This window comes from Myxine glutinosa, chromosome 1 (genome assembly GCF_964187855.1).
Source record: "Myxine glutinosa chromosome 1, kmMyxGlut1.1, whole genome shotgun sequence".
Lineage (NCBI taxonomy): Eukaryota > Metazoa > Chordata > Myxini > Myxiniformes > Myxinidae > Myxine > Myxine glutinosa.
The window spans coordinates 48,931,128-48,955,688 of record NC_136261.1 but is presented as its reverse complement, the minus strand read 5'-3'; the positions used below and the strand labels follow the sequence as shown (position 1 = coordinate 48,955,688).

Below are 24,561 nucleotides of genomic sequence, written 5' to 3'. Positions count from 1 at the left end.
CCACGACCCAAGACCCCCACCACCACCCAGGACCTTCACCACCACCTAGGACCTCCACCACCACCCACAAACCCCCAACCCCATCCAAGACCCCCATCACCACCCAGGACCTCAACCACCACCCACCACCCCCACAACCACCCACGACCCTCACAAACCCTGCCATCCCCACCATCTTCGCCATACCCACCACCCTCACGCCACGACTCCCACCCCTCACACCACGACTCCCACCCCTCACGCCACGACTCCCACCCCTCACACCACGACTCCCACTCCTCACGCCACGACTCCCACCCCTCACGCCACGACTCCCACCCCTCACGCCACGACTGCCACCCCTCACGCCACGAACCCCACATTTCACGCCACGACTCCCACCCGTCACGCCACGACTCCCACCCCTCACGCCACGACTCCCACCCCTCACGCCACGACTGCCACCCCTCACGCCACGAACCCCACATTTCACGCCACGACTCCCACCCCTCACGCCACGACTCCCACCCCTCACGCCACGACTCCCACATGTGTCTACCTGTGACCAGTGTGACGGGAGGAAGAACTTAAGGTGGAAACGCAAGATAATTTAGCATGTAGATTGTAGGAAATGAAATCTGTGGGAAAAGTAAGATAGGTACAAAGGTTAATGATGTAATACTTGATGTTAATGATACAAAGGTTAAAGTAAGATGGTTGATGATGCAACAAATGCCAAAGGAGGTTAATGGCAGCAACAAGTGCCTCAACCCTCCTTTATTATTTGAACTCTTGAGGAATGGAGCGAGTGGGAGGAGAAAGGGGAGGAAAAAGAAATTCCATCCTAATTCATTCACTCGCTCCGCAATGAGTGAATGATTGAGTAAGTAGTGAATCATCCCTGAAGTTGAGTTAGTAATACAACTTGTGAATATTTCATTATTAAATTCGTCGCTACACTAATCGTAAAGTAGAGTTCAGTGATTGGTCAATTCAGCCGTTGGTTAAAAGTTTGTAAATTCCTCAATGATTCGACGCGCTCGTCGTTAATTTGTCCTGATTTCGTCCGGATAGTTTTCGAACTCCGTTATCGGAAGGAGGAGAGGGCGAGGCTCGGGAGGAGACACCGTTGCGTGCACACCCTCTGTATCGAGGCCGTGCGGGGCTCGTACGTGCGCTCCGACCATGCTCCGGATCCCCGCGGCGACCCGTGGCCGAGTCATGATTCTGGGATCGGCGCTGCTGCTCTCCCTCGGTCTACTGGCGACGCTCATGACGCGATCGTGGCAGAAAGCGCAGGATTTCTACTCGTTCCGCGGCACAAACATCCGTGGCAAGGAAGTGAGCCTGGAGAAGTATCGTGGATCTGTAAGTGTGCAATGAATGACCCACCCAGGTCCTCCCTCCCCGAGTCCCATCTCACTTCGCTTCTCGGCCTTTTGGCTAAGAGATGATGTTTAATAAACTTTCAGTGTTCACCAAGAACTTTTATTATTTATTTCCTCACCTTCATTTCAAAAACCGTCATCCACAATTTTTTCAAAGTCTGCCTCCATCACCCTCCTCCCTGACCCCATCCTTTTTCTATATACCACATGGTGGAGGTAGTTGTGATGTTAAAAAAACATAATTAAGGTATAATTACACTTTCTTTTGGAGGGGTTATTCGTGGAAATGATTATGTGATCACATGTGATCATGATGGAGGTATTGGGGTGATGGTGATAAAAATGATTGTGATCACGCATGATCATGATGGAGGTATTGGGGTGATGGTCGTGGAAATGATTATGTGATCACATGTGATCATGATGGAGGTATTGGGGTGATGGTGATAAAAATGATTGTGATCACGCATGATCATGATGGAGGTATTGGGGTGATGGTGATAAAAATGATTGTGATCACGCATGATCATGATGGAGGTATTGGGGTGATGGTGATAAAAATGATTGTGTGATCACGTGTGATCATGATGGAGGTATTGGGGTGATGGTGATAAAAATGATTGTGTGATCACGTGTGATCATGATGAAGGTATTGAGGTGATGGTGATAAAAATGATTGTATGATCACGCGTGATCATGATGGAGGTATTGGGGGTGATGGTGAGAAAAATGATTGTGATCATGCATGATCATGATGGAGGTATGATGGTGATAAAAATGATTGTGATCACATGTGATCATGATGGAGGTATTGGGGTGATGGTGATAAAAATGATTGTGTGATCACACGTGATCATGTTGGAGGTATTGGCGTGATGGTGAGAAAAATGATTGTGATCACGCGTGTTCATGATGGAGGTATTGGGGTGATGTTGATAAAATGATTCTGATCACGCATGATCATGATGGAGGTATTGGGGCGATGGTGATAAAAATGATTATGATCACGCATGATCATGATGGAGGTATTGGGGTGATGGTGACAAAAATGATTGTGTGATCACGCATGATCATGATGGAGGTATTGGGGTGATGGTGACAAAAATGATTGTGTGATCACACATGATCATGATGAAGGTATTGGGGTGATGGTGACAAAAATGATTGTGTGATCATGCGTGATCATGATGGAGGTATTGGGGTGATGGTGACAAAAATGATTGTGTGATCACGCGTGATCATGATGGAGGTATTGGGGGTGATGGTGACAAAAATGATTGTGTGATCACGCATGATCATGATGGAGGTATTGGGGTGACGGTGATAAAAATGATTGTGTGATCACGCGTGATCATGATGGAGGTATTGGGGTGATGGTGATAAAATGATTATGATCATGCATGATCATGATGGAGGTATTGGGGTGATGGTGACAAAATGATTGTGTGATCACGCATGATCATGATGGAGGTATTTGGGTGATGGTGATAAAATGATTATGATCACGTGTGATCATGATGGAGGTATTGGGGTGATGGTGATAAAATGATGATGTGATCATGATGGAGGTATTGGGGTGATGGTGATAAAATGATGATGTGATCATGCGTGATCATGATGGAGGTATTGGGGTGATGGTGATAAAATGATTATGATCACGTGTGATCATGATGGAGGTATTTGGGTGATGGTGATAAAATGATGATGTGATCATGATGGAGGTATTGGGGTGATGGTGATAAAATGATGATGTGATCATGCATGATCATGATGGAATTATTGGGGTGATGGTGATAAAATGATTATGATCACGTGTGATCATGATTGAGGTATTGGGGTGATGGTGATAAAAATGATTGTGACCACGATGGAGGTATTGGGGTGATTGTGATAAAAATGATTATGTGATCACGCGTGATCATGATGGAGGTATTGGGGTGATGGTGATGAAAATGATTGTGACCACGATGGAGGTATTGGGGTGATTGTGATAAAAATGATTATGTGATCACGCGTGATCATGATGGAGGTATTGGGGTGATGGTGATAAAAATGATTGTGTGATCACGCATGATCATGATGGAGGTATTGGGGTGATGGTAATAAAAATGATTGCATGATCATGATGGAGGTATTGGGGTGATGGTGATAAAAATGATTGTGACCACGATGGAGGTATTGGGGTGATGGTGATAAAAATGATTGTGTGATCATGCGTGATCATGATGGAGGTATTGGGGTGATGGTGATAAAAATGATTGTGTGATCATGCGTAATCATGATGTAGGTATTGGGGTGATTGTGATAAAAATGATTGTGTGATCATGCGTGATCATGATGGAGGTATTGGGGTGATGGTGATAAAAATGATTGCGTGATCATGCGTGATCATGATGGAGGTATTGGGGTGATGGTGATAAAAATGATTGTGTGATCACTTGTGATCATGATGGAGGTATTGGGGTGATGGTGATAAAAATGATTGTGTGATCATGCGTAATCATGATGGAGGTATTGGGGTGATTGTGATAAAAATGATTGTGTGATCATGCATGATCACGATGGAGGTATTGGGGTGATGGTGATAAAAATGATTGTGTGATCACGTGTGATCATGATGGAGGTATTGGGGTGATGGTGATAAAAATGATTGTGTGATCACGTGTGATCATGATGGAGGTATTGGGGTGATTGTGATAAAAATGATTGCGTGATCATGATGGAGGTATTGGGGTGATGGTGATAAAAATGATTGTGTGATCACACGTGATCATGATGGAGGTATTGGGGGTGATGGTGATAAAAATGATTGCGTGATCATGATGGAGGTATTGGGGTGATGGTGATAAAAATGATTATGTGATCACGATGGAGGTATTGGGGTGATGGTGATAAAAATGATTGTGATCATGCGTGATCATGATGGAGGTATTGGGGTGATGGTGATAAAATGATGATGTGATCATGTGTGATCATGATGGAGTTATTGGGGTGATGGTGATAAAAATGATTATCTGATCATGCGTGATCATGATGGAGGTATTGGGGGTGATGGTGATAAAAATGATTGTGTGTGATCATGCATGATCATGATGGAGGTAGTCTGGGAGGTATTCGGGTTGATGTTAAAAATGATGATCGTGAATCGCATCAGGCTCGAGGAGCATGAAGTTGCACTTCAGCCTATGGATGTTTCAATGCAAAGAGCTCAGTTCTAAACTTGTCTCCTAACTCGAGGAGCCTATTTTAGGATCACTTTGATGTTTAAAAACCCAGGAATGTGACGATTTCTCTACACTTTCATGTATTTATGTTGTATTTGACGGAGTTATGTAAACTTGCTATTGGGTGGGTTTTAGGGGAGAGGGAGCGATGCACACAATTGAGTGCACATGTGTTGCTGACGTGGCAGTGAAGGAAGCGAAGGATGAAGAGAAATGAAAATAAATGGAGGGCTTCCGCAAATGAAGGAAAATTCAGATATGAGACTCAAATTAAAACCTGGCGCCCACAATGTAGAAATATTTTGAAAGACATTGCTACAAAAGATGTTAAAAGGACATTTAGCCTTCTCATCTGCACTCGTGGTTCATGATATCTGGAGCCCAAGGTTCAAATCCAAAAAGCGATATATTTGTCCATTGTCCACTGATGTTTGTAATTTATGTTAAAGTACACTCATGTCTCCCAACGTCTTTGTCTGGTTTGTGCTTTATGTGTAAGCTCCTCCATGGGCCTTAGCTCAATGTAAAATAAACTAGAACGAGAACAGCACTCGGTAGAGCACATACCTCCAAATATGAACAGGTTACATTTTGTATCCCACTGATAGGCCGGACCTGGAATCAGACCTGAACCAAAATCCAATTGGCTTTTTCTTGTCGCCTGATCAACTCATCCACCAAGTATTGGCCGAATCTTCGACCACGTTGTTCGTGATCACGTGTTCACGTCGTTAAAAAATGTTTCAACTGTCCTCTGAAGAACTGTATTCTGTCATATACTATAACACCTTTTTCTTCTTTTTCTATAAAAGGATGCTTTCGACTTGCTCACCAAATCTATTCATTCCAAAAAAAAATTCCATCTCTTACAGTTACAGTGCCTCTTTCATACATTCCCTAAACTCTCCAGAACTCCACCCATCCTTCAGCGTCCTCAAACGTATTTTTGACTCAAAGGTCTCAAGAAACTCATTTTGCAAGAAATGTTCGTTTCCCATTAATCGTGCATTTTTCAAAATCCAATCTCACCCCTCCCCTCCAAATCTTCCCCATCACCCCTTCCCTCCAAAACTTCCCCATCACCCCTTCCCTCAAAAACTTCCCCATCACCCCTCCCCTTCAAAACTTGCCCATCACCCCTCCCCTCCAAATCCACCACCTTGCCCCTCCCCTCCAAATCTTCCCCATCACCCATCTCTTTCAAATATTCCCCCTTGCCCCTCCCCTCCAAATCTTCTCCATCACCCATCCCTTTCAAGTCTTCCCCCTTGCCCCTCCCCTCCAAATCTTCCCCATCACCCATCCCTTTCAGATCTCCCCCCTTGCCCCTTCCCTCCTAAACTCCCCCCACACCCCTCCCCTCCGAGACTCTCCCTCACTCCTCCCCTCCTAGACTCTCCTCTCACCCCTCCTCCTCAAAGCGTCCTCCCCGCTTCTTCCCCCTTCCAACTTTCACTTTCATCTCCCTCAACCTTCTGCCTCACTCTTCCCCCTCCTCAAATAACACCTCACTGCGCCTCACCCAATCACCATCAAACCTTTTGTCCGCCCCATTCTTCCCTTTCTCCAAGCTATTCTGAAATCTCTGACACACCTTCAACAGCTCTCCCTACCTCTTCCTCCTCTTCCACATCTTACCCTACCGCTCCCCCGCCCCCTGTTCTGTATCCGATGCTCCCCCTTCCTCTTCTTTAACAGTATGGACCTCAAACATCTGGGGCCTTCGCTCAAACTTGACTGATCTCTCCATACAGGTTGCTTCTGACAAACCAGACGTGATCTGCTTAACAGAAACTTTCCTCCTTCATGATGTCTCTGATTCCTTGGTATCTCTCCCAGGTTACTCCCTCCTCCGGTATGATAGACCTGAGCCTCGTCCTGGAGGGGGGGTTGCTATCTTTATAAAAAAAACTCTCTTCCTCACTCGCCCTGCACTGCCCTCTCTCCACCTCACCCCCAGGAATACCTTTGGCTACGGCTTCCCCTTCGCTCCCACCTTTTGTTCATATGTGTGTTGTACCGTCCACCAAACAGTGATGACTCCATCTACATCTCGTTGTCTGATAATATGGACCAACTTCTATCTTCCCATCCCAACTCTCTCTTCCTCATATGTGGTGATTTCAATTGTCACCATGCCAGTTGGCTGGGTGTGGGTACCTCTCTCACCAGCCATGGCTCTTCAGCAAAGGACTTCTGTGACTCACTGGGACTGACACAATCTGTCAATTTCCCGACCCGGATCTCAGTCAACGGAGCATCTTCTCTTCTGGACTTGGTTATGACTAACTTTTCTGAAAATGTCTGCTGCTCTTCTTCTGCTCCAATCGGCTCATCTGATCATGTGCTTGTTAAAGTGGACATCTCTCTGACCATTCTCAGAGAGCCCTCCTCAGCGTCGACGAGTCTGGCATTTCACTCAGGCCAACTGGCATGGTCTTCAAGCAGCCATCAATCATCTGGACTGGTCTCCCATCTCTACCGCCTCTGACATCAACTCATCCTGGGAATTCTTCCAAAGTAAATTGCTCTCTCTCATGCACAGATTTATCCCATCTTGTCTTCAGTTGTCATACCCTTCCTCCCGTCCATGGTACACGGAATCTTGTGGTGAGGCTATTGCCCAGAAACAACTTGCTTTCGTCTCCTGGAAAGCAAATCCAACAGAAGGAAATCTCGTTTCCTTTCACAAAGTCCGAAACAAGTGTGTGTCCACCCTCAGGAGAGCCAGGAAACAATATCTCTCCGTTCTCAGGACAGAACTCTCTTATCTGTCTCCCTCTTCCAAATCCTGGTGGCATCTGGTCAAATCTGTTTCTGGTGTTTGTTCCCCCTCCATCCCCTCCCTCACCTCAAATGGCCACACGGCTGACTCCGCACGTGAAAAAGCTGAATGCCTCAACCCTGTGTTTGCCTCTAAATCTTGTGTCCCAAACCCATCCCTCTCTGTACCCACCGTACCCAGTCGTACCCAGCTGCTCCTGGACTCTGTGTCCTTTCCTCCTGACAAGGTGGAAAAGTTTCTGTCAACCCTCGACTCTGATTCTGCAACTGGACCTGACGGCATCAGCCCACGGGTCCTAAAATCCTGTTCTTCCGCTCTTTCACTCCCTCTCTCTGTTCTCTTCACCCTCTCTTTTGCTCAAGGTCATCTGCCATCTGCTTGGAAATCTGCCAACATCACCGCTTTGCACAAAAAAGGTGGAAAAACAGATCCCAGCAACTACAGACCAATCAGCCTTCTCCCAATTATCAGCAAAGTCATGGAATCCATCATTGCTTCAGATATGAAATCTTTCCTCTTCTCCAATGGCTTGATCTCTGATCATCAATTTGGTTTCAGACCTGGTCACTCTACTCTGGACATGCTGCTTCTGCTTTCTCAACAATGGATGGAGCTGTGGATGTGCTGTGGACAACAATGGATGTCAGTCCTCAATGCCAAACAGGAAATTAGAGCTGTCTCCCTTGACATATCACGTGCCTTCGATACGGTCTGGCACCCCGCTCTGCTCACCAAACTCTCCTCTTTTGGTATCCATGGAAATCTCCACGCATGGCTGGCGGACTTCCTCTCTAGTCGTAGTCAACGTGTGGCCCTGAATGGGTTTCTCTCTCATCTCCTCTTCCTGTTCAGGCTGGAGTTCCCCAAGGCAGTGTTCTGGGCCCTGTGCTTTTTCTGGTCTTCATCAATGATCTCTCTGACTCTCTTGAAAATCCTCTCTATCTCTTTGCTGATGACTCTACTCTCTGTCGCTCCATTCTTCATCCCTCAGATTGGCAGTCTGCAGCCTCCTCACTCTCTGCAGACCTGGACAAAATCACAGACTGGGCAAACAAGTGGAACATGTCTTTCAATCCTCACAAATCTCACACTCTTACGATGTCTCTCCGAAAAGACCGACTGGACAACCCTCCCATCCACTTTCTGAATAATCCTCTCCAAGAAGTTCTGTCACTGAAGCTTTTGGGTCTCACTATCTGCCATGATCTTTCCTGGGAAAACCACATTTCAAATCTGGCCTCCAAAGTCAGTCGCCGACTGGGCATCCTCCGTCGTGCGAAGTCCTTCCTTGGCACACATGAGCTCCTCACCACATACAAGGCTTTCATCCGCAGCTCAATGGAATACTGCTCTCCCCTCTGGGCTGGTGCTCCTGCCTCACACCTAGCTCGTCTTCACGCTGTTGAAACCAAAGCATTCAGAATCATTGGAATCTCCCGCGATGAAGCTAACTCCAAGGGCCTCTCACTCACTCACCGCAGGCAGGTTGGTGGTCTTTCCGTCTTCTACCGACTCCTCTCTGGCCTTGCCCCCCCCAGCTCTCTCTGGGCTCTGTCCCGCAAATATTCCTACAGGTCGCACAAGATCTGCCTGCAACCCTCTTATGGTTAAACTGCCAAAATCAAGACTCTTTGCTCACCTTCACTCCTTCATTCCTCTTTTCTCCCACCTCTGGAACAAACTCCCTCACTCTCTTCAATCCCACTCCACCCTCCAGGTCTTTAAAACAGCTGTTCACCACTAAAAAAGACTCAGGCTCCCAATCCTTCATTCCTGGCCTAACCCTTACTCCCCTTTGAGAGTCCAAATGTCCACAGATGAAATACGCCAGCCATTTTAGGAGAGGAGACTGGATTGGATTATCAAATAGTTTAGTGAACCACACTAGATAGCTAATCCTTTCAAAAATCTCTGGAGATGTCAAGAAAAGTTTCCATGACTTCTATTTCGATGTCCAGGACATCGATTACGGCTCCCACTCTCCCACAATGGATGTTTCATTCAAGGGGATTCATTGGTAGTTAGCAAAACGAATTTGTCCAGAGTAGATTAGCAGTGGAAGAAGCTATGGGCTGTGATATTAAAGTTGAAGAAAAGGCAACATTGTGTTTACCGCAATATAATCAGTTGCATTCATAACATGACATTACCTTGCTCATGATTGAAGGAAGACTCATTGATCCCTCATCTAAAGGATCAGTTATTGCATATTGTGTCTACAAATGATGTTTATTCCCAAAGAATATGACCCCATTAAAAAAATCTCTGCAAAAGATGAGAAGAAGAATATCCAAAACAGAAATGCAAGATTTGACGGCCAAAGTGTTGCCACTAAAGAGGCCAATTGCTTATGAAGCGTTAATGATTGTACAAGCTTCTCTCCATTTTCAGGAAACTCTCAAATGGGGAGTAAGGGTAAGGCCAGGAATGAAGGATTGGGAGCCTGAGTCTTTTTTGGTGTCGACGATGGTCAGCACCTAATCTTGTTGCAAGTTGTGCCCACAAGGACTCCTTCTTTCTTGAGTGATGGAATTGATGAAGACCATGTTACTGAGACCGACTTGACCAGTTCACACTAGAATGTGGAGGATTGGAAATGGTTGGAAAATGTAGCTCTCCTAGGGTGGGTACATTCAATTTTAGGTCATTTAACGTGACCAAAGGTTTAGATTGGTTGCATTGGCATTCCCAGCTGGAAAAGACAAGATGATTGATAGCAAGTACGATGCTGCTAACTTCAGTATACAGTACCAATGTTGTAGGGCAGATAACAATGGAGTCAAGGGGCATGAAACGGCAAACAATGGAGCAACGAAAGCAATGCTTGACCATTTTTGAAGGAGATACTAAACCACATTCCAGACCATGTGGCATTACCTGGTCAACGCTCTGAAGATGGCCAACAATATGGTAACCAGCAGATGAACGAAGGGGAGGCAAATGAATGAAGTGAATGATAGATTTGCAGGAAAGTCTGACATGACCATGTCCAGCAACGACAGTGCCGCCGACTGGGCATCTTCAGGATGGAGAAATCCTGCTCAGAAGGTCCACTGACTGGGCGATACCTACCACATCACATAAATTATTCATTTCTTTGACATATTGGGGAATGACAGGTTTCATAGCCAACCAGCCAGTGTTGTGGAAGTTAATAATTTTCACAAAGCAACAGTGAACATCATTGAATGAATAATGGGTGGTACATATTGGTCCAGGAAAGGGCATCATAGATGACATTGTGGCACTCCAATCCATCTCCTGAAACCCATCCACATGTGGAGACAGCAGCCAACAACAGAGCTCCAGAGATCCTGTGTGGAGATGGGTGAAACTTCCAGAAAGACAACTATCAATGCAACACTCCACCGATCAGGGCTTTATGGCAGAGTGGCCAGACGGAAGCCAAACAGTTCAATCTTGGTTTCATCAGACCACAGAATCTTGTTTCTCACATTCTGAGAGTCCTTTAGGTGCTTTTTTGCAAACTCCAAGCGGGCTTTCATGTGTCTTTCACTGAGGAGAGGCTTCGCAACTCGCCAGGCACGACCTTCGTCGCGGCCGTTGACCTCCCTGTGGATCCGGGGTTTGTAGGGAAACATGTCCAGCACAAGGGGTTGGGGGGGGGGGGGGTGAAGTGTAGGAAACACTTCACCCACCCCCTTTAGTACGTCGACAAAACCGGGGATCCGCAACAGTATTATCATATATTTATAAATTTCCTTCCACACTCCATAATAGGATAATACATTAAATCATGCACATCTTACCTTAAATAAACCATATCTACCAGCCAGCATGATCACACCACCAACCTCTGGATCAAACTGTATTTCGAATGTTCTTTCACCTATAACGGTTTTTTGCATGCTACCGTATCCTAGCAACCACTGATTCCTAGCAACATTGATTTATAGTATACTAGCAGAAGTACCCGGCATTGCCGGGTGGGGGAGGGGAGGGGAGGGGGAAGAGGAGGGGAGGGGAACGGGGGGGAGGGGAGGAGAGGGGGGAGGGGAGGAGAGGGGGGGAGGGGAGAAGAGGGGGGGGAGGGGAGAAGAGGGGGGAGGGGAGGAGAGGGGGGGGGAGGGGAGGAGAGGGGGGGGGGAGAAGAGGGGGGAGGGGAGGAGAGGGGGGGGGGAGGGGGGGAGGGGAGAAGAGGGGGGGGGGAAGTACCCGGCATTCCATGTATAAACGTGAGGGAGAAGAGGGGGGAGGAGAGGGGGGGAGGGGGAGGGATGGGAGAGGAGGAGGGGGGAGGGGAAGGGGGAGGGGGAGGTGGAGGTGGGAGGGGAGGGGGAGGGGGGAGGTGGAGGGGGGAAGGGGGAGGGGGGAAGGGGGAGGGGAAGGGGGAGGGGGGAAGGGGGAGGGGAAGGGGGAGGGGGGAAGGGGGAGGGGTAGGGGGAAAGGGGGAGGGGGAAAGGGGAGGGGGAAAGGGGAGGGGGAGGGGGAAAAGGGAGGGGGAGGGGGAAAAGGGAGGGGGAGGGGGAAAAGGGAGGGGGAGGGGAGGGGGAAAAGGGAGGGGGAGGGGGAGGGGGGAAAAGGGAGGGGGAGGGGGAGGGGGAAAAGGGAGGGGGAGGGGGAGGGGGGAAAAGGGAGGGGGAGGGGGAGGGGGGAAAAGGGAGGGGAGGGGGAGGGGGAAAAGGGAGGGGGAGGGGGGAAAAGGGAGGGGGAGGGGGGAGGGGGAAAAGGGAGGGGGAGGGGGAGGGGGAAAAGGGAGGGGGAGGGGGAGGGGGAAAAGGGAGGGGGAAAAGGGAGGGGGAGGGGGAAAAGGGAGGGGGAGGGGGAAAAGGGAGGGGGAGGGGGAAAAGGGAGGGGGAGGGGGAAAAGGGAGGGGGAGGGGGAGGGGGAAAAGGGAGGGGGAGGGGGAAAAGGGAGGGGGAGGGGGAGGGGGAAAAGGGAGGGGGAGGGGGAGGGGGAAAAGGGAGGGGGAGGGGGAGGGGGAAAAGGGAGGGGGAGGGGGAGGGGGAAGGGGAAAAGGGAGGGGGAGGGGGAGGGGGAAAAGGGAGGGGGAGGGGGAGGGGGAAAAGGGAGGGGGAGGGGGAGGGGGAAAAGGGAGGGGGAGGGGGAAAAGGGAGGGGGAAAAGGGAGGGGGAGGGGGAAAAGGGAGGGGGGGAAGGGAGGGGGAGGGGTAGGGTGGAGGAGGAAGGGAGGGGGAGGGAAGGGAGGGGGAGGGAAGGACGGAGGGGGGGGGGGAGGGGAGGACGGAGGGGGGGGGAGGGAAGGGGAGGGCCAGTCAACAATGACATTGCAGTTCTCATGGTCGGAGAGCAGCACAACAATCGCGACATCGTCCTGAATCTTCGCAACAGCACAAAGCGGATTTTGGAGACTCACCGATCCTGTGACGCCCTCCAGTACCGGCGTTGCCGGGTGGGGGAAGGGAGACCCGTACATTCCCAACCCGTACATTCGCCCTCTCGACTCAAGCTCACTCGGACAAAAGCCTCGCACAAATTACACCGTGAAGGCCCAATGGCCATGTCTATGCCACAAATCAAGTACGTGAGCGAGTCGGGCGCACTGAATTGAAAATATATAGAACGCTCATACTCCGTGAAAAGTGAAGCCAACTGGCGGCGGGCATGGAACATCACGTGATCGCTCTCAGCGAATCAGCGCGCTGCTCTGCCACCGGTCAGAATCCGTGTATAATATTCCTCGCTGAAAAAAAATATGGATCTAAAGATGAAAGTAACAAAAACCTATGTGGTGTGAATGGCAATGTTCCTCGCTGAAATGTGAAAAAACGCAATCGCTTTTCGCTCTGAAATACGTGCGAATGCGTAACTGAGTTAATGGCGGCAAGGAACATCACGTGATCGCTCTGAGCGAATCAGCACGCTGCTCTGCCACCGGTCAGATTCCATGCATAATATTCCTCGCTGAAATGCGCTGAGGTAAAAATATGGTAAAAAAATATTATGAAATAAATTTCCTATCCCCCACAAGTAACCCGGTGTGGTAATCGAAAACAGATTCAAAATGGCCCCTCGCTACGACTTTCCACGATCGCATTTTATTTTTACCACTTCAAATCGACCGATTTTTACCAAATAAAATACCGCACTCGATGCACGGATGTCATGTTTGTGGCAGAAATTGAAACAGATTCTAATTTGGAAATAAAATGAAGGCGTGCACAATGAAACAAAATCTCCTCAGAATCGAAAGTCGTGTCGTGGGACGTGGTGACGTCACTGCGTTTCAGCCTTAAAAACTCAATTTTATATAACTCCATATTTTGAATAACTCGGTCAATTTTTGCCCAATCTTCGCCAAATAAAGGTCCCCGTTACCTACAGATACCCCTCTACCCTCCTAGGGGCGAAGTCAGGATGAATTTCGTAGGAAGGGGAAGGGGTCCCGACTCGCTGATAATATTCCTCACTGAAAGAAAATATGGATCTAAAGATGAAAGAAAAAAAAACCTATGTGGTGTGAATGGCAATGTTCCTCGCTGAAATGTGAAAAAACGCAATCGCTTTTCGCTCTGAAATACGTGCGAACACGTAACTGAGTTAATGGTGGCAAGGAACATCACGTGATCGCTCTGAGCGAATCAGTGCGCTGCTCTGCCACCGGTCAGATCCCGTGCATAATATTCCTCGCTGAAATGCGCTGAGGTAAAAATATGGTAAAAAAATTATTATGAAATAAATTTTTAGGTCGACCATGTTCTTCCCAGGCTCAATGGCCATGTCTGTGCCAAATATCAAGTACGTGAGCCTCTCCATTTAGGAGTCTATCGGTAACATTACACACACACACACACACACACACACACAAACTGTGTTTTATATATATATAGATTTAATTATTATATTGTACTGTATTTACTTAAAGATCTCGTGAATAATATTTTTACTATTCGTATTGTTGCGGATTTGAGAATCCTGTTTTTTTTTGTATTGTTGTAAGTGTAATGAGAATTGTTGTAAATATCACCCTCCGTGTGTAAAGGTAATAGGTCGTCCTCCTAGTTACTCCATATACATACACGTAGCCAATCATATACCCTCTTAAATAGTTATCTCCTTATTCTATGTAGTTGAAGGCTCTGTTCCCACTAGTTGACACTGCATTGCATCAAATAGAAATAAGGTAGAATCCCCTGAAATATCCCCATGGCCTCCGAAAACCTGCCAGCAAGGCGGCGTTCGCCGCTGCTGCTTTGGGGTTGTGTTCTTCGCCGCAAGACTCCATTAGCCACGAGGTAATCTCGGAGAAAAGGGGGGGGGGAGCCACCTTGCAGGCGTGTCTCCGCCCCTCGTCATCGGAAGGAGGAGTGAGCCAGCCCTTGCCGACCAACCAAGGATGAGTGGGTATGGCTCAAGAGGGTGGGGTTATAAAACCCATTGCATCAGCCCCCACGGGGAGATGCGTCGGAGAGAGAACCCGTCACGCAACGCCCCCACGTCAGATGCAGCAGAGATCGCAGCTTGAACCATCGGAGCTTGAACCCTCGCAGTTTTGACCACGGCAGCTTTGAGCGGTGACGGCAGTTGCAGCCTCGAAGCAACGTCGCCGTACGAGAGACGGTTGAGGAGAGTCGGCGGCTGCCCAACTCGAGCCGCGATCATCCCAACCACCCGGATCCTTCCCACCTCGTGATCCCACCTCCTCATCCGTCCAGCCATTCCTCTGCTCCAGCTGAACCTTCCTCTCCTTCCCGCCATTCGTTCCTGCCTTCATTCCCCATTCGTGTGAGTTTGATTGTCGTCTGTTTTGTGTGTCTTGTCCTGGGTTAAGTAAGACTGTTTATAGGTAAGCTAATATTTGCACTGTGTCTTCTTACTCCTTCTGTCTTTATTTTATTATTCTTCCTCCTTCCTTGGTTTCTTTTTGACTTGTAAATAATAGTAATAAATCATATTTGTTCCTCTTACTTTTGTCTTCTTCTTCTTCTTCTTCACATCCGTTTCGTCCTTGTCTTTTCCCTCATTGAATACCTGTGGCGCGATTTTGGCCAACGTTTAAGGATCGGGTTTAGTTTCTGTTAAATGGTTCGTGCCGCGGTTGCTAAACCGCTCGGCAATTAACATGTGTCCGCGGACGCGAACGGGGTTGCGCACCTGCCTTTCCGGAGGGAGCTGTGCAGCGTCAGGGACCACTTCGGCCAGTCATAGACGAGGGGATTAATCCCCCCTCGATAAGGGGAACAGAGGCCGACGTTGGGTGCCGCAACAGTATTGTATTTTACTAATTCGATTTGGTGTCGTTTTGTGATATCAAAGAAAACTTGTTTTAATCTACCAACTGCAGCTCCCTGTGCTAACATATGTCTGACTAGTTGTTGTAATTTATTGACCAGTTCAGAGCTGTGTGTGGTTGCTGTCACAGTTCTAATTATTTCACTTGCAACCGTACCATAAAATAGCTTTTTGGGAATGTTGCTGTCTCAGAAAGGCATTCGGACAATGTGGAATGGAAAAGTATCTCGTTTATCAAATAATTTGGTGTGAATTTTTTTATTATTGATATCGATTTGTAATTCTAAAAAGGAAACTGAAGTGGAAGATTGGTTTTCCTTTTTTAATTCAAGTTATTTTGTATAAATATCATTAAGCTGTTCAAATACAAATCCATCATTAATTGCCAACAAATCATCAATGAACCTGAAGATGTTTCCACAACTTCGTGCAGTTGTTAATTTATTCCTGCACAACAAATTTGCAAAGAAAGGGGCCGGATCTGAACCCAAGGGTATGCCCACTGTCTGCTGGAGTATCTTTTTGCCAAATGTAAAGAAACTGTTGTTTAGGAGAAATTGAATACTTTCTTTGAGTTTACTTTTTGAAAAGCTGCATGAATATTGATTATCCTTTACAGACCAGTGTGCTCTGTTTTGATATACATTAATGTGTGGCGGGCACAAGGGACAATAATTCCGCGCACCAGTGGGTGGCGCGAGCGTCCAGGCGGGGAACTGAAATGCATGCCCCGCCTTTCGGCCGATCGGCCACGCCCGGGGGCAAGGCGTGGCCTCGGGACATATATGCGGGCTCTAAGCTCGAGCCCGCCCAGTGATGAAGTGCGAGCTCTGAATAAAGACTCTTGTTGTATCAACGCGTTGTGGCCTACCTCTCTGGCAATCGAGTCGTGTGTGCACAGCACCACACTGGTGACCCCGATTGGTTCAGCCGTTGCTGACCCCCGAACGCGCCATGGCTACCAACGCCTTCGCAATCAACCTCCCGGAGTTTTGGGAAGCGCAAGCCGACGTTTGGTTTGTGCAGGCAAAGGCTCAATTTCACCTCCGGGGCATCACGGCAGATGAGACCCGGTACTACAACGTGGTCGCCGCCCTCGGGCCCGGCACTGCTGCCCACGTCGTGTCCATCCTTCGGCGCCCGCCGGGCGACCACAAGTACGAGGCGCTCAAACGTCTCCTCCTCGCCACGTTCGGGCTCACAGAGGTCGAACGTGCCGACCGCCTCCTGGACCTTCCCGCCCTCGGCGACACACGACCATCCGTCCGGATGGAATTCATGCTGTCGCTGCTTGGAGACCGGCGCCCGGATTTCTTATTCCGAGTACTTTTCCTACGCCAGCTACCTGTACAGATGCACCTCACACTGGCCGGTTCCAAAATAACGGTACCCCGCGCCCTGGCTGGAGAGGCCGACAAGTATTTCGCGGCCTGCGACACGCGGTCGGTGAACGGTGCTGCAGTAGTGGGTCCCGGCGCGGAGGCTACAGCGCCCCCTGCTTCCCTCATGGCCGCTGCTACGCCCCGCCCACTACCGCCGCCGCCACCGGCATGGCCGCCATGGGGGCCACCGCCGCAAACCTGGTGCTACTACCATGCCAGGTTCGGCCGCAAGGCTAAAACGTGCCGCCCGCCGTGTTCTTTTGACGGGTCGGGCCGGCGCTCACTGGCGGCCATGAGCGTCGGCCATTCCGGCAGCCTCCTGTTCATCACGGACACCTTGTCCAGGCGCGGTTTTCTTTGCGACACGGGAGCGCAGGTAAGCATCCTCCCTGCCTCCACGTCCAACAAGCAAGCCGCGGGCCCGGGCCCCGCTTTGCTTGCCGCCAACGGTACACCCATCCGCACATTCGGGAAGCGTTGCCTCTCACTGCGGTTCAGAGGGCAGCGCTTTCAATGGTCGTTCGTTACCGCCAGCGTGCCAATGGCCCTGCTCGGCGCGGACTTCCTATGTGCGCATGGGCAGTTGGTCGACGCTAAGCGCAGACGTCTCGTCCAGGCCGAAACCTTCAGCTCGCTCGCTTGTTCGCTGAGCGGCTCGTTGAGCAGCTCGCTGAGCGGCTCACCGAGCGGCTTGCCAAGCGGCTTGCTGAAAGGTTCCGTCCCGGCGAGGTTAGTCTGCACGCTAACGGCAGCGGACGAGTTTACCCGCCTCCTCACCAGTTTCCCGGCCCTCACGCGGCCCACCTTCTCAGCGGTGGCCGTCAAACATGGGGTGGAGCACCATATCCCCACGGTTGGGCCGCCGGTCTACACCCGGGCACGCCGACTCGACACCACGAAGCTCGCCATGGCGAAAGCGGAGTTCGCCACGCTGGAACGGCTGGGGATCGTACGGCGCTCCAACAGCGCTTGGGCTTCTCCTCTGCACATTGTGCCGAAGCCCGGCGGAGGATGGCGGCCGTGTGGTTACTACCGCCGGCTCAATGATGCCATCACCCCCGACTGCTACCCAGTCCCGCATATCCAGGACTTTTCCGCCCGGTTGGCAAACACGACCATGTTCTCCAAGGTGGACCTCATCCGGGGCTACCACCAGGTCCCCGTCCAACCGGACGATGTCCCAAAGACGGCCGTCATCACCCCTTTCGGCCTCTTTGAGTTCCTGCGAATGCCTTTTGGGTTGAAGAATGCGGCCCAGGCGTTCCAACGGCTCATGGACAGCGTCTTGCGCGACTTACCTTTCATCTATGTCTACCTGGATGACATCCTAGTCGCGAGCGCGTCCCGGGAGGAGCACCTGCTCCACCTCCGCACGCTTTTCGAATGCCTGGGCTAGCATGGCCTGATCATCAACCCCGCAAAGTGCCGTTTCGGCATCGCCGCCATCGACTTCTTGGGGCACCGCATCACCAGGCACGGGGCCGTCCCTTTACCGGCCAAGGTGGAGGCGGTCAGGGATTTCCCGTGCCCCCGCACGATCAAGGGGCTCCAGGAGTTCCTGGGCATGGTAAATTTTTACCACCGCTTCGTGCCCCACGTCGCCCAGCTCCTCCGCCCCCTGCACGAGGCCCTCCGGGGCAAGCCGGGCAAAGGTGACATCGCCTGGTCGGAGCCGATGTCCGCGGTGTTTGCGGGCGCAAAGCTGGCCCTGGCCAACGCCACCATGCTGGCGCACCCGGCGCCGGATGCACCGATCGCCCTCACCACCGACGCGTCGGACTACGCGGTGGGCGCGGTGCATGAGCAGTGGATGCGTGGTGCTTGGCAGCCGCTGGCGTTTTATAGCCGGCAGCTTCGCCCACATGAACGCCGCTACAGCACCTTCGACCACGAGCTGCTCGGGCTCCACCTGGCGGTCCGACACTTCCGCCATCTGCTCGAGGGCCGCCCGTTCATGGCTTTTGTCGACCACAAGCCCCTTGTGTTCGCGATGGCCAAGGTCGCCGAGCCATGGTCGGCACTGCAGCAGCATCACCTCTCTGCCGTGTCCGAGTACACGACGGACATCCGTCACGTCGCGGGTAAAGACAACCCGGTGGCGGATTGTCTTTCCCAGTCCGTCGTGCACGCGGTCCACCTCGGGATCGACTATGCCCGGATGGCGGAGGACCAGACCGCCGACCCCGGCGTCCAGGCCTTGCGGACCGCCGTCACGGGCCTCTGCGTCACCGAGGTGCCATTCGACGTCGCGGGCGCGGCCCTCCTGTGCGACGTCTCCCTCCGCCGGCCTCGCCCCAACGTGCCCGCTGGCTGGCAGCGCCCGGTTTTCGACGTGATCCACGGCCTGTCCCACCCTGGCACGAAGGCCTCCCAGAAGCTCATCGCGGCGAAGTTGGTCTGGCATGGCCTCAGGAAGGACGTCCGCGACTGGGCCAGGATGTGCCTCGCGTGCCAGCGCGCAAAGGTCCACCGCCACAACCAGGCCCCGTTGGCCCCGTTTACGGTGCCCGAGCGTCGGTTCGACCACGTCCACGTCGCTTTGGTGGGACCTCTGCCCCCCTCGCGGGGGTTGACCCACCTCCTCACCATGGTGGACCGCACCACACGGTGGCCGGAGGCCGTGACATTGGCCGTGACATCTGCGGCGGATGTGGCACAAGCCTTCATCGCCACTTGGGTTGCCCGGTTCGGCGCCCCCTCGGACATCTCGTCCGACCGCAGCCCCCAGATCACCTCGGAGCTCTGGGGCCAGTGGCGCAAGGGCTCGGCATCAAACTGCACCGCACCACGGCCTACCACCCCCATGCCAATGGCCTGTGCGAGCGCTTTCATCGCTCGATGAAGGCCGCGTTCCGGGCCAGCCTCTGCGACGGCAGCTGGGCCGACAGGCTCCCCTGGGTCCTGCTGGGCCTCAGGACGGCGCCCAAGGACGACCTGCACGCGTCCTCGGCAGAGCTGGTCTTCGGGCAACCACTACAGGTACCGAGCAAATTTATCCCCGACTCCATGGCTCCTTGGTCCGCGGCACAACAGCGCTCCACCCTGCAGGAGACCGCCCGGAGGTTCGCCCCGGTGCTGACGGCACACCACGGTTGCCCGTCCTCCCAAGTCGCGCCGGAGCTTCGCACGGCGGAGTACGTCTTCGTCCGGCACGACGCCCACCGGGCACCGCTACGGCCTCCGTACGACGGGCCCTTCCGCGTGCTGGAGACCAGGGACAAATATTTCACCGTCGACATCAGCGGTGCCCCGGATCGTATCTTCGTGGACCGCCTCAAGCCGGCCCACCTCGATCTGGACCACCCCCCGCAAGCAGCTCTGCCTCCGCGTCGAGGCCGCCCCCCGGCGGTCAGACCCCCGGCACCCCCCAGCCCCGCCGTCCCGCTACCCCCCAGCCCTGCACGCATCGCCAGGGGGCGTTTCGGCCGGATCATCCGGCTTCCCCGCAAGCTCACCCTTCAGGTGCACGGGAATTCTGGGGGGGCGCATGTGGCGGGCACAAGGGACAATAATTCCGCGCACCAGTGGGTGGCGCGAGCGTCCAGGCGGGGAACTGAAATGCATGCCCCGCCTTTCGGCCGATCGGCCACGCCCGGGGGCAAGGCGTGGCCTCGGGACATATATGCGGGCTCTAAGCTCGAGCCCGCCCAGTGCTGAAGTGCGAGCTCTGAATAAAGACTCTTGTTGTATCAACGCGTTGTGGCCTACCTCTCTGGCAATCGAGTCGTGTGTGCACAGCACCACAAATGTATACTTTATTACCTCCTGCAAATGCTTTATCTATTGCTCTGTCTAATGCGGTTACGAGCTTGTCATGTGGAATGTTTGCGTATAATGTGGAAAAATCTAAAGTTTAAAGACGTTTTGCTTTGCCCTTGTTATTAATGTTACACACACACACACCACACACACACACACACACACACACACACACTCTCACACACACACTCACAAACACACACAATGACACAGACTGGGGCATATCGCATAGTGCGTCTCCTATAGACAACCTGGAATTGTCACTGAACATAACACTTGCCTTATTGATTGGACGTGTTGACACTTATCTATTGGACGTGTTGACACTTATCCATTGGACGTGCTGATTTGACCACTGCAAGGTCTCGGATGCTGTACAGGATGACAAGCACAGATCCCTGCATCACAGATACACCTCAAGACAGTGCTCATACTTATCCTGCAAGGTCCAGCGAGTGTGTTTGCAGTTACCCTGGGCAGTTTGAAACCGATCGCCTGGACGGATCGGTGTGAATGTATCAGTCCTGAGCGGGAGTCATTATCCTGTGATGTACACTTGACACATCTCTTGTTCATCCAGTGCCTTGATAACATCTTCTGAGGTCATACACAGTTCCTCTCCTCATGTTAGAGAGCCTTGCAAAATCTCTAATGGAAGATCCTGCTCGAAGGTGTCCAATTATTTAATTCCTCTCATTTTCTGACAGACATGGCATTGTCATGGATTGTTAAATAATTTAATTGGTGTGTTTTTGGATGATCAATATGCTGGTGTCTCGGAAAGGCTATTTCAACTTTGCTCAGAATGCCTCGCGCCATCTCTAAAAACCTAAGGATGCATGAGTTGCACGTACTGAACGATTATTGCATGAGGCAATTACGTTACATGGAAACTTACAATCAGATGTTCTTCACATCCCTCGTGCCAAAAAAGCACCCGGAATAAACGCTGGTACAATCCTTCAACAATTACATTCTCAATTCTACAAGTTCGGTCTTTTATATTGGAGAGCATATTAAAAGGGAGTGTTGTTTTGTTTAAATAGACTAAGAGTCAAAACTTATATCAAAGGTATTGCACAACATGTGGATTGTCTGTGCAATACTAAAGTCGAATGCAAAGTCACAAGCATCTTGATCGTGCATGTGTATCCATCCACATCCCAGCACTCCCACCTACTTGCAGGTACCACTAATTATGCAGCTAACTCCAGCAGGAAATTTGCCAAGGGCACCACACACACATTGACCTCCCCTTTTTGAAAGACACCAGGAGAGATATCATGTTCACAACCTACATGCAAACCGTACAACCAGACACGGCCTACTTTTTTTTTTTCATTGGGCAAACTTTTTGTGGTTTGTTTCCTCGCATTTGAAGATGGCGGTCAATACGAATGCGCTAAGATATCTCGTCTCCAAATCCACGTGCATGACATTTCCTCGTGATCTGTATGATGGTTGCTCTTTGTTTTCCCTTTCAAGCATTGCTGCCCAACCATTCCAAATTCTCTTTTCGCAACAGCTCTAATCCTACCTGTAACCACTTCCTCCTGCCCTCCTGTTTTTCTCTCTCCATGTGCATCAGCTACTTACTTTATTTGCACTTATCTGCTTGCTTATCCTGCATTCCTTTCTTTTTATGTCCTCATTTTTTATCCATGAGCCACTCTTGACTTTGGTGTTGGTCCATGATATTTTGCTCTCTTTACTCCTTCATTTAAATTGTCATCTCTTCACCCATTAAACGATCTCACTCTCCTCTTATTTATTAGACCCCCACCCAGAGGGGACTATAGGTTTGCTCTCGGTCTGTCCATTGGTCTGTCTCACCTGTACTTTTCTGCACTTTTTTCCAAACTCTTTAACATATTCAACTGAAACTTGGTACATGGCTTTATTATGACAAGTTTTCGAGAAATATTGAGTTTCGGGATGTTTTGCTAATTTTTCACAGAGTTATGTCCTTTTTGCGTGGAACAAGAACATTCTTTGGGACCAGTAGGGGACATGTATTGCAAAGCAATTCTCCCTCTTGTTTTTCTTACCTTATTTCTATTTTTTTTCCCAGGCCTCACTTGTAGTCAACGTGGCAAGTGATTGTGGCTACACCGAAGACCACTACAAAGCCTTGCAAGGTCTGCAGAGGGATTTTGGACCACGCCACTTCAATGTTCTCGCCTTCCCCTGCAACCAATTTGGCAGTCAGGAACCTGGGACTAATGCACAAATCGAGTCCTTCGCCCGTCGTGTTCATGGCGCCACCTTCCCAATGTTTGCCAAGACGACCGTCTTTGGGTCAAAGACTGAGCCAGCCTTCAAGTTCCTCGTTGGTACGTGTGAAGGATTTGCAACATCATTCATTGGCTAGCATGTTTACACAACAGTGTGTCGGTGTCTTGGCCAAGTCGTTGAGTCCCTATGTAACTTTAGTCATACTCGGTTGTCCCTTTAAGTGACGTTTAGCAAATGCGGCTGAGAGAGTGTTTTTTATGTTTAACAACTGCAGAGTCATTTTGATCCTTTCGTGCTGAGCGTGCAGTCCTCTCTTTCTCAGGAGAAGTTTAAAGCCATTTTTCATGCAAGGATCTGGTACCAATGACTGTTTTAAGGTAATTTCACTGTTGTGCTTTCAACAGACTCAACGGGAAAGGAGCCACGTTGGAACTTTTGGAAGTACTTGGTGGATCCACGTGGCAAGGTGGTAGATGGTTGGGGGCCAGAAACTTCTGTGGATGAGATTCGACCGCATGTGATTCAGCTCATTAGAGAGATCATTCTGAGTCGGAGAGATGAGCTGTGAGCAAGGCCTCATTAGGCAATTAATGTCAGGAGCAAGGAGACCGTCCTCAGGACAGAAATTGTTGCAGTAAATGCTGTTGTGGCTGAACTTCTTCTATCCCAACTAGTCTTATTTAAGTTACTCATCAAGGTCCAATGCTTTGTCTCTTGCTCCATCTTATCTTTTCAACATCATTCTATGTCAGCGGCAGTGACGAGTTACTCAAATAAGACTAATTGAGAAAGAAGCCTTTTAAATTATATGCCAAGGTTTAAAGAAAAGGCTTTGAAATGTTTAAAAAAGCATTCAACAACAGTTGTGATTCTATGTAAAAGTAACGGTACTTCTGTTTCTTTAGCTTTCTCAAGTAAAGTGCTACGAACCAAAACTACCATCGGATGAATGAGACTTGGCATGCAATGAATGCCTTCTGTTGGAAAAGATAATTTCCGTGTTTCAAGCAAAATAAAGAATTTTGATGTTTTAGAATCTTCTAAATCACTTCTGCTATTGCCATCTTGATAATTATAATATAATTTAATTGGGTTAAAAAGCCTAACTAAGGAACAACATGCATGCGGAGATTCCTGTACCACTGCTAATGTGCATACCATAATCACTTGGAAAAGGGAAATCATAAGCAAGAAAAATGGGAATTATAGAGACACTGAAGACCTCACTTGTCGCTCGGTAGAGCACATACCTCTGCCAGGCTGACCAGTTTACGTTTTGTATCCCACGATTAGGCTGGTTCTGGATCCGGACCTGAACCAAAATCTAATCGGCTTGTTCTTGTCAACTAATCAACTCATCCACCAAGTTATTATCATAATCTGTCCATAACTTTTTGAGATATCGGGCTATGTATTGTTTTTAGCCATATCTCCTAATGGTGAAGAATCACTTAAACATTATAGTATCCGGGTCTGGATCTTAACCAACATTGAATTAATTTGTCCTTGTCACATACCCCAGTGAGGAGGCATTAAAGTGAGGGAGGCATTAAAAGAGAGGCTGAATAGGGTAGAGGATGATGTGGTTGAGCTTGA

General features: G+C 50.0%; 1 protein-coding gene across 1 annotated transcript; it reads left to right on the top strand.

Annotated features, from left to right (window-relative positions):
* Positions 1–834: 834 nt before the first annotated feature.
* LOC137423595 (glutathione peroxidase 7) lies at positions 835–24,010 on the top strand. Its single transcript, XM_068110915.2, has 3 exons — positions 835–1,347; positions 22,802–23,063; positions 23,370–24,010. Exons 1-3 carry the CDS (start codon positions 1,165–1,167, stop codon positions 23,531–23,533), a joined length of 609 nt encoding a protein of 202 aa, XP_067967016.1. The 5' UTR covers positions 835–1,164; the 3' UTR covers positions 23,534–24,010.
* Positions 24,011–24,561: the final 551 nt, after the last annotated feature.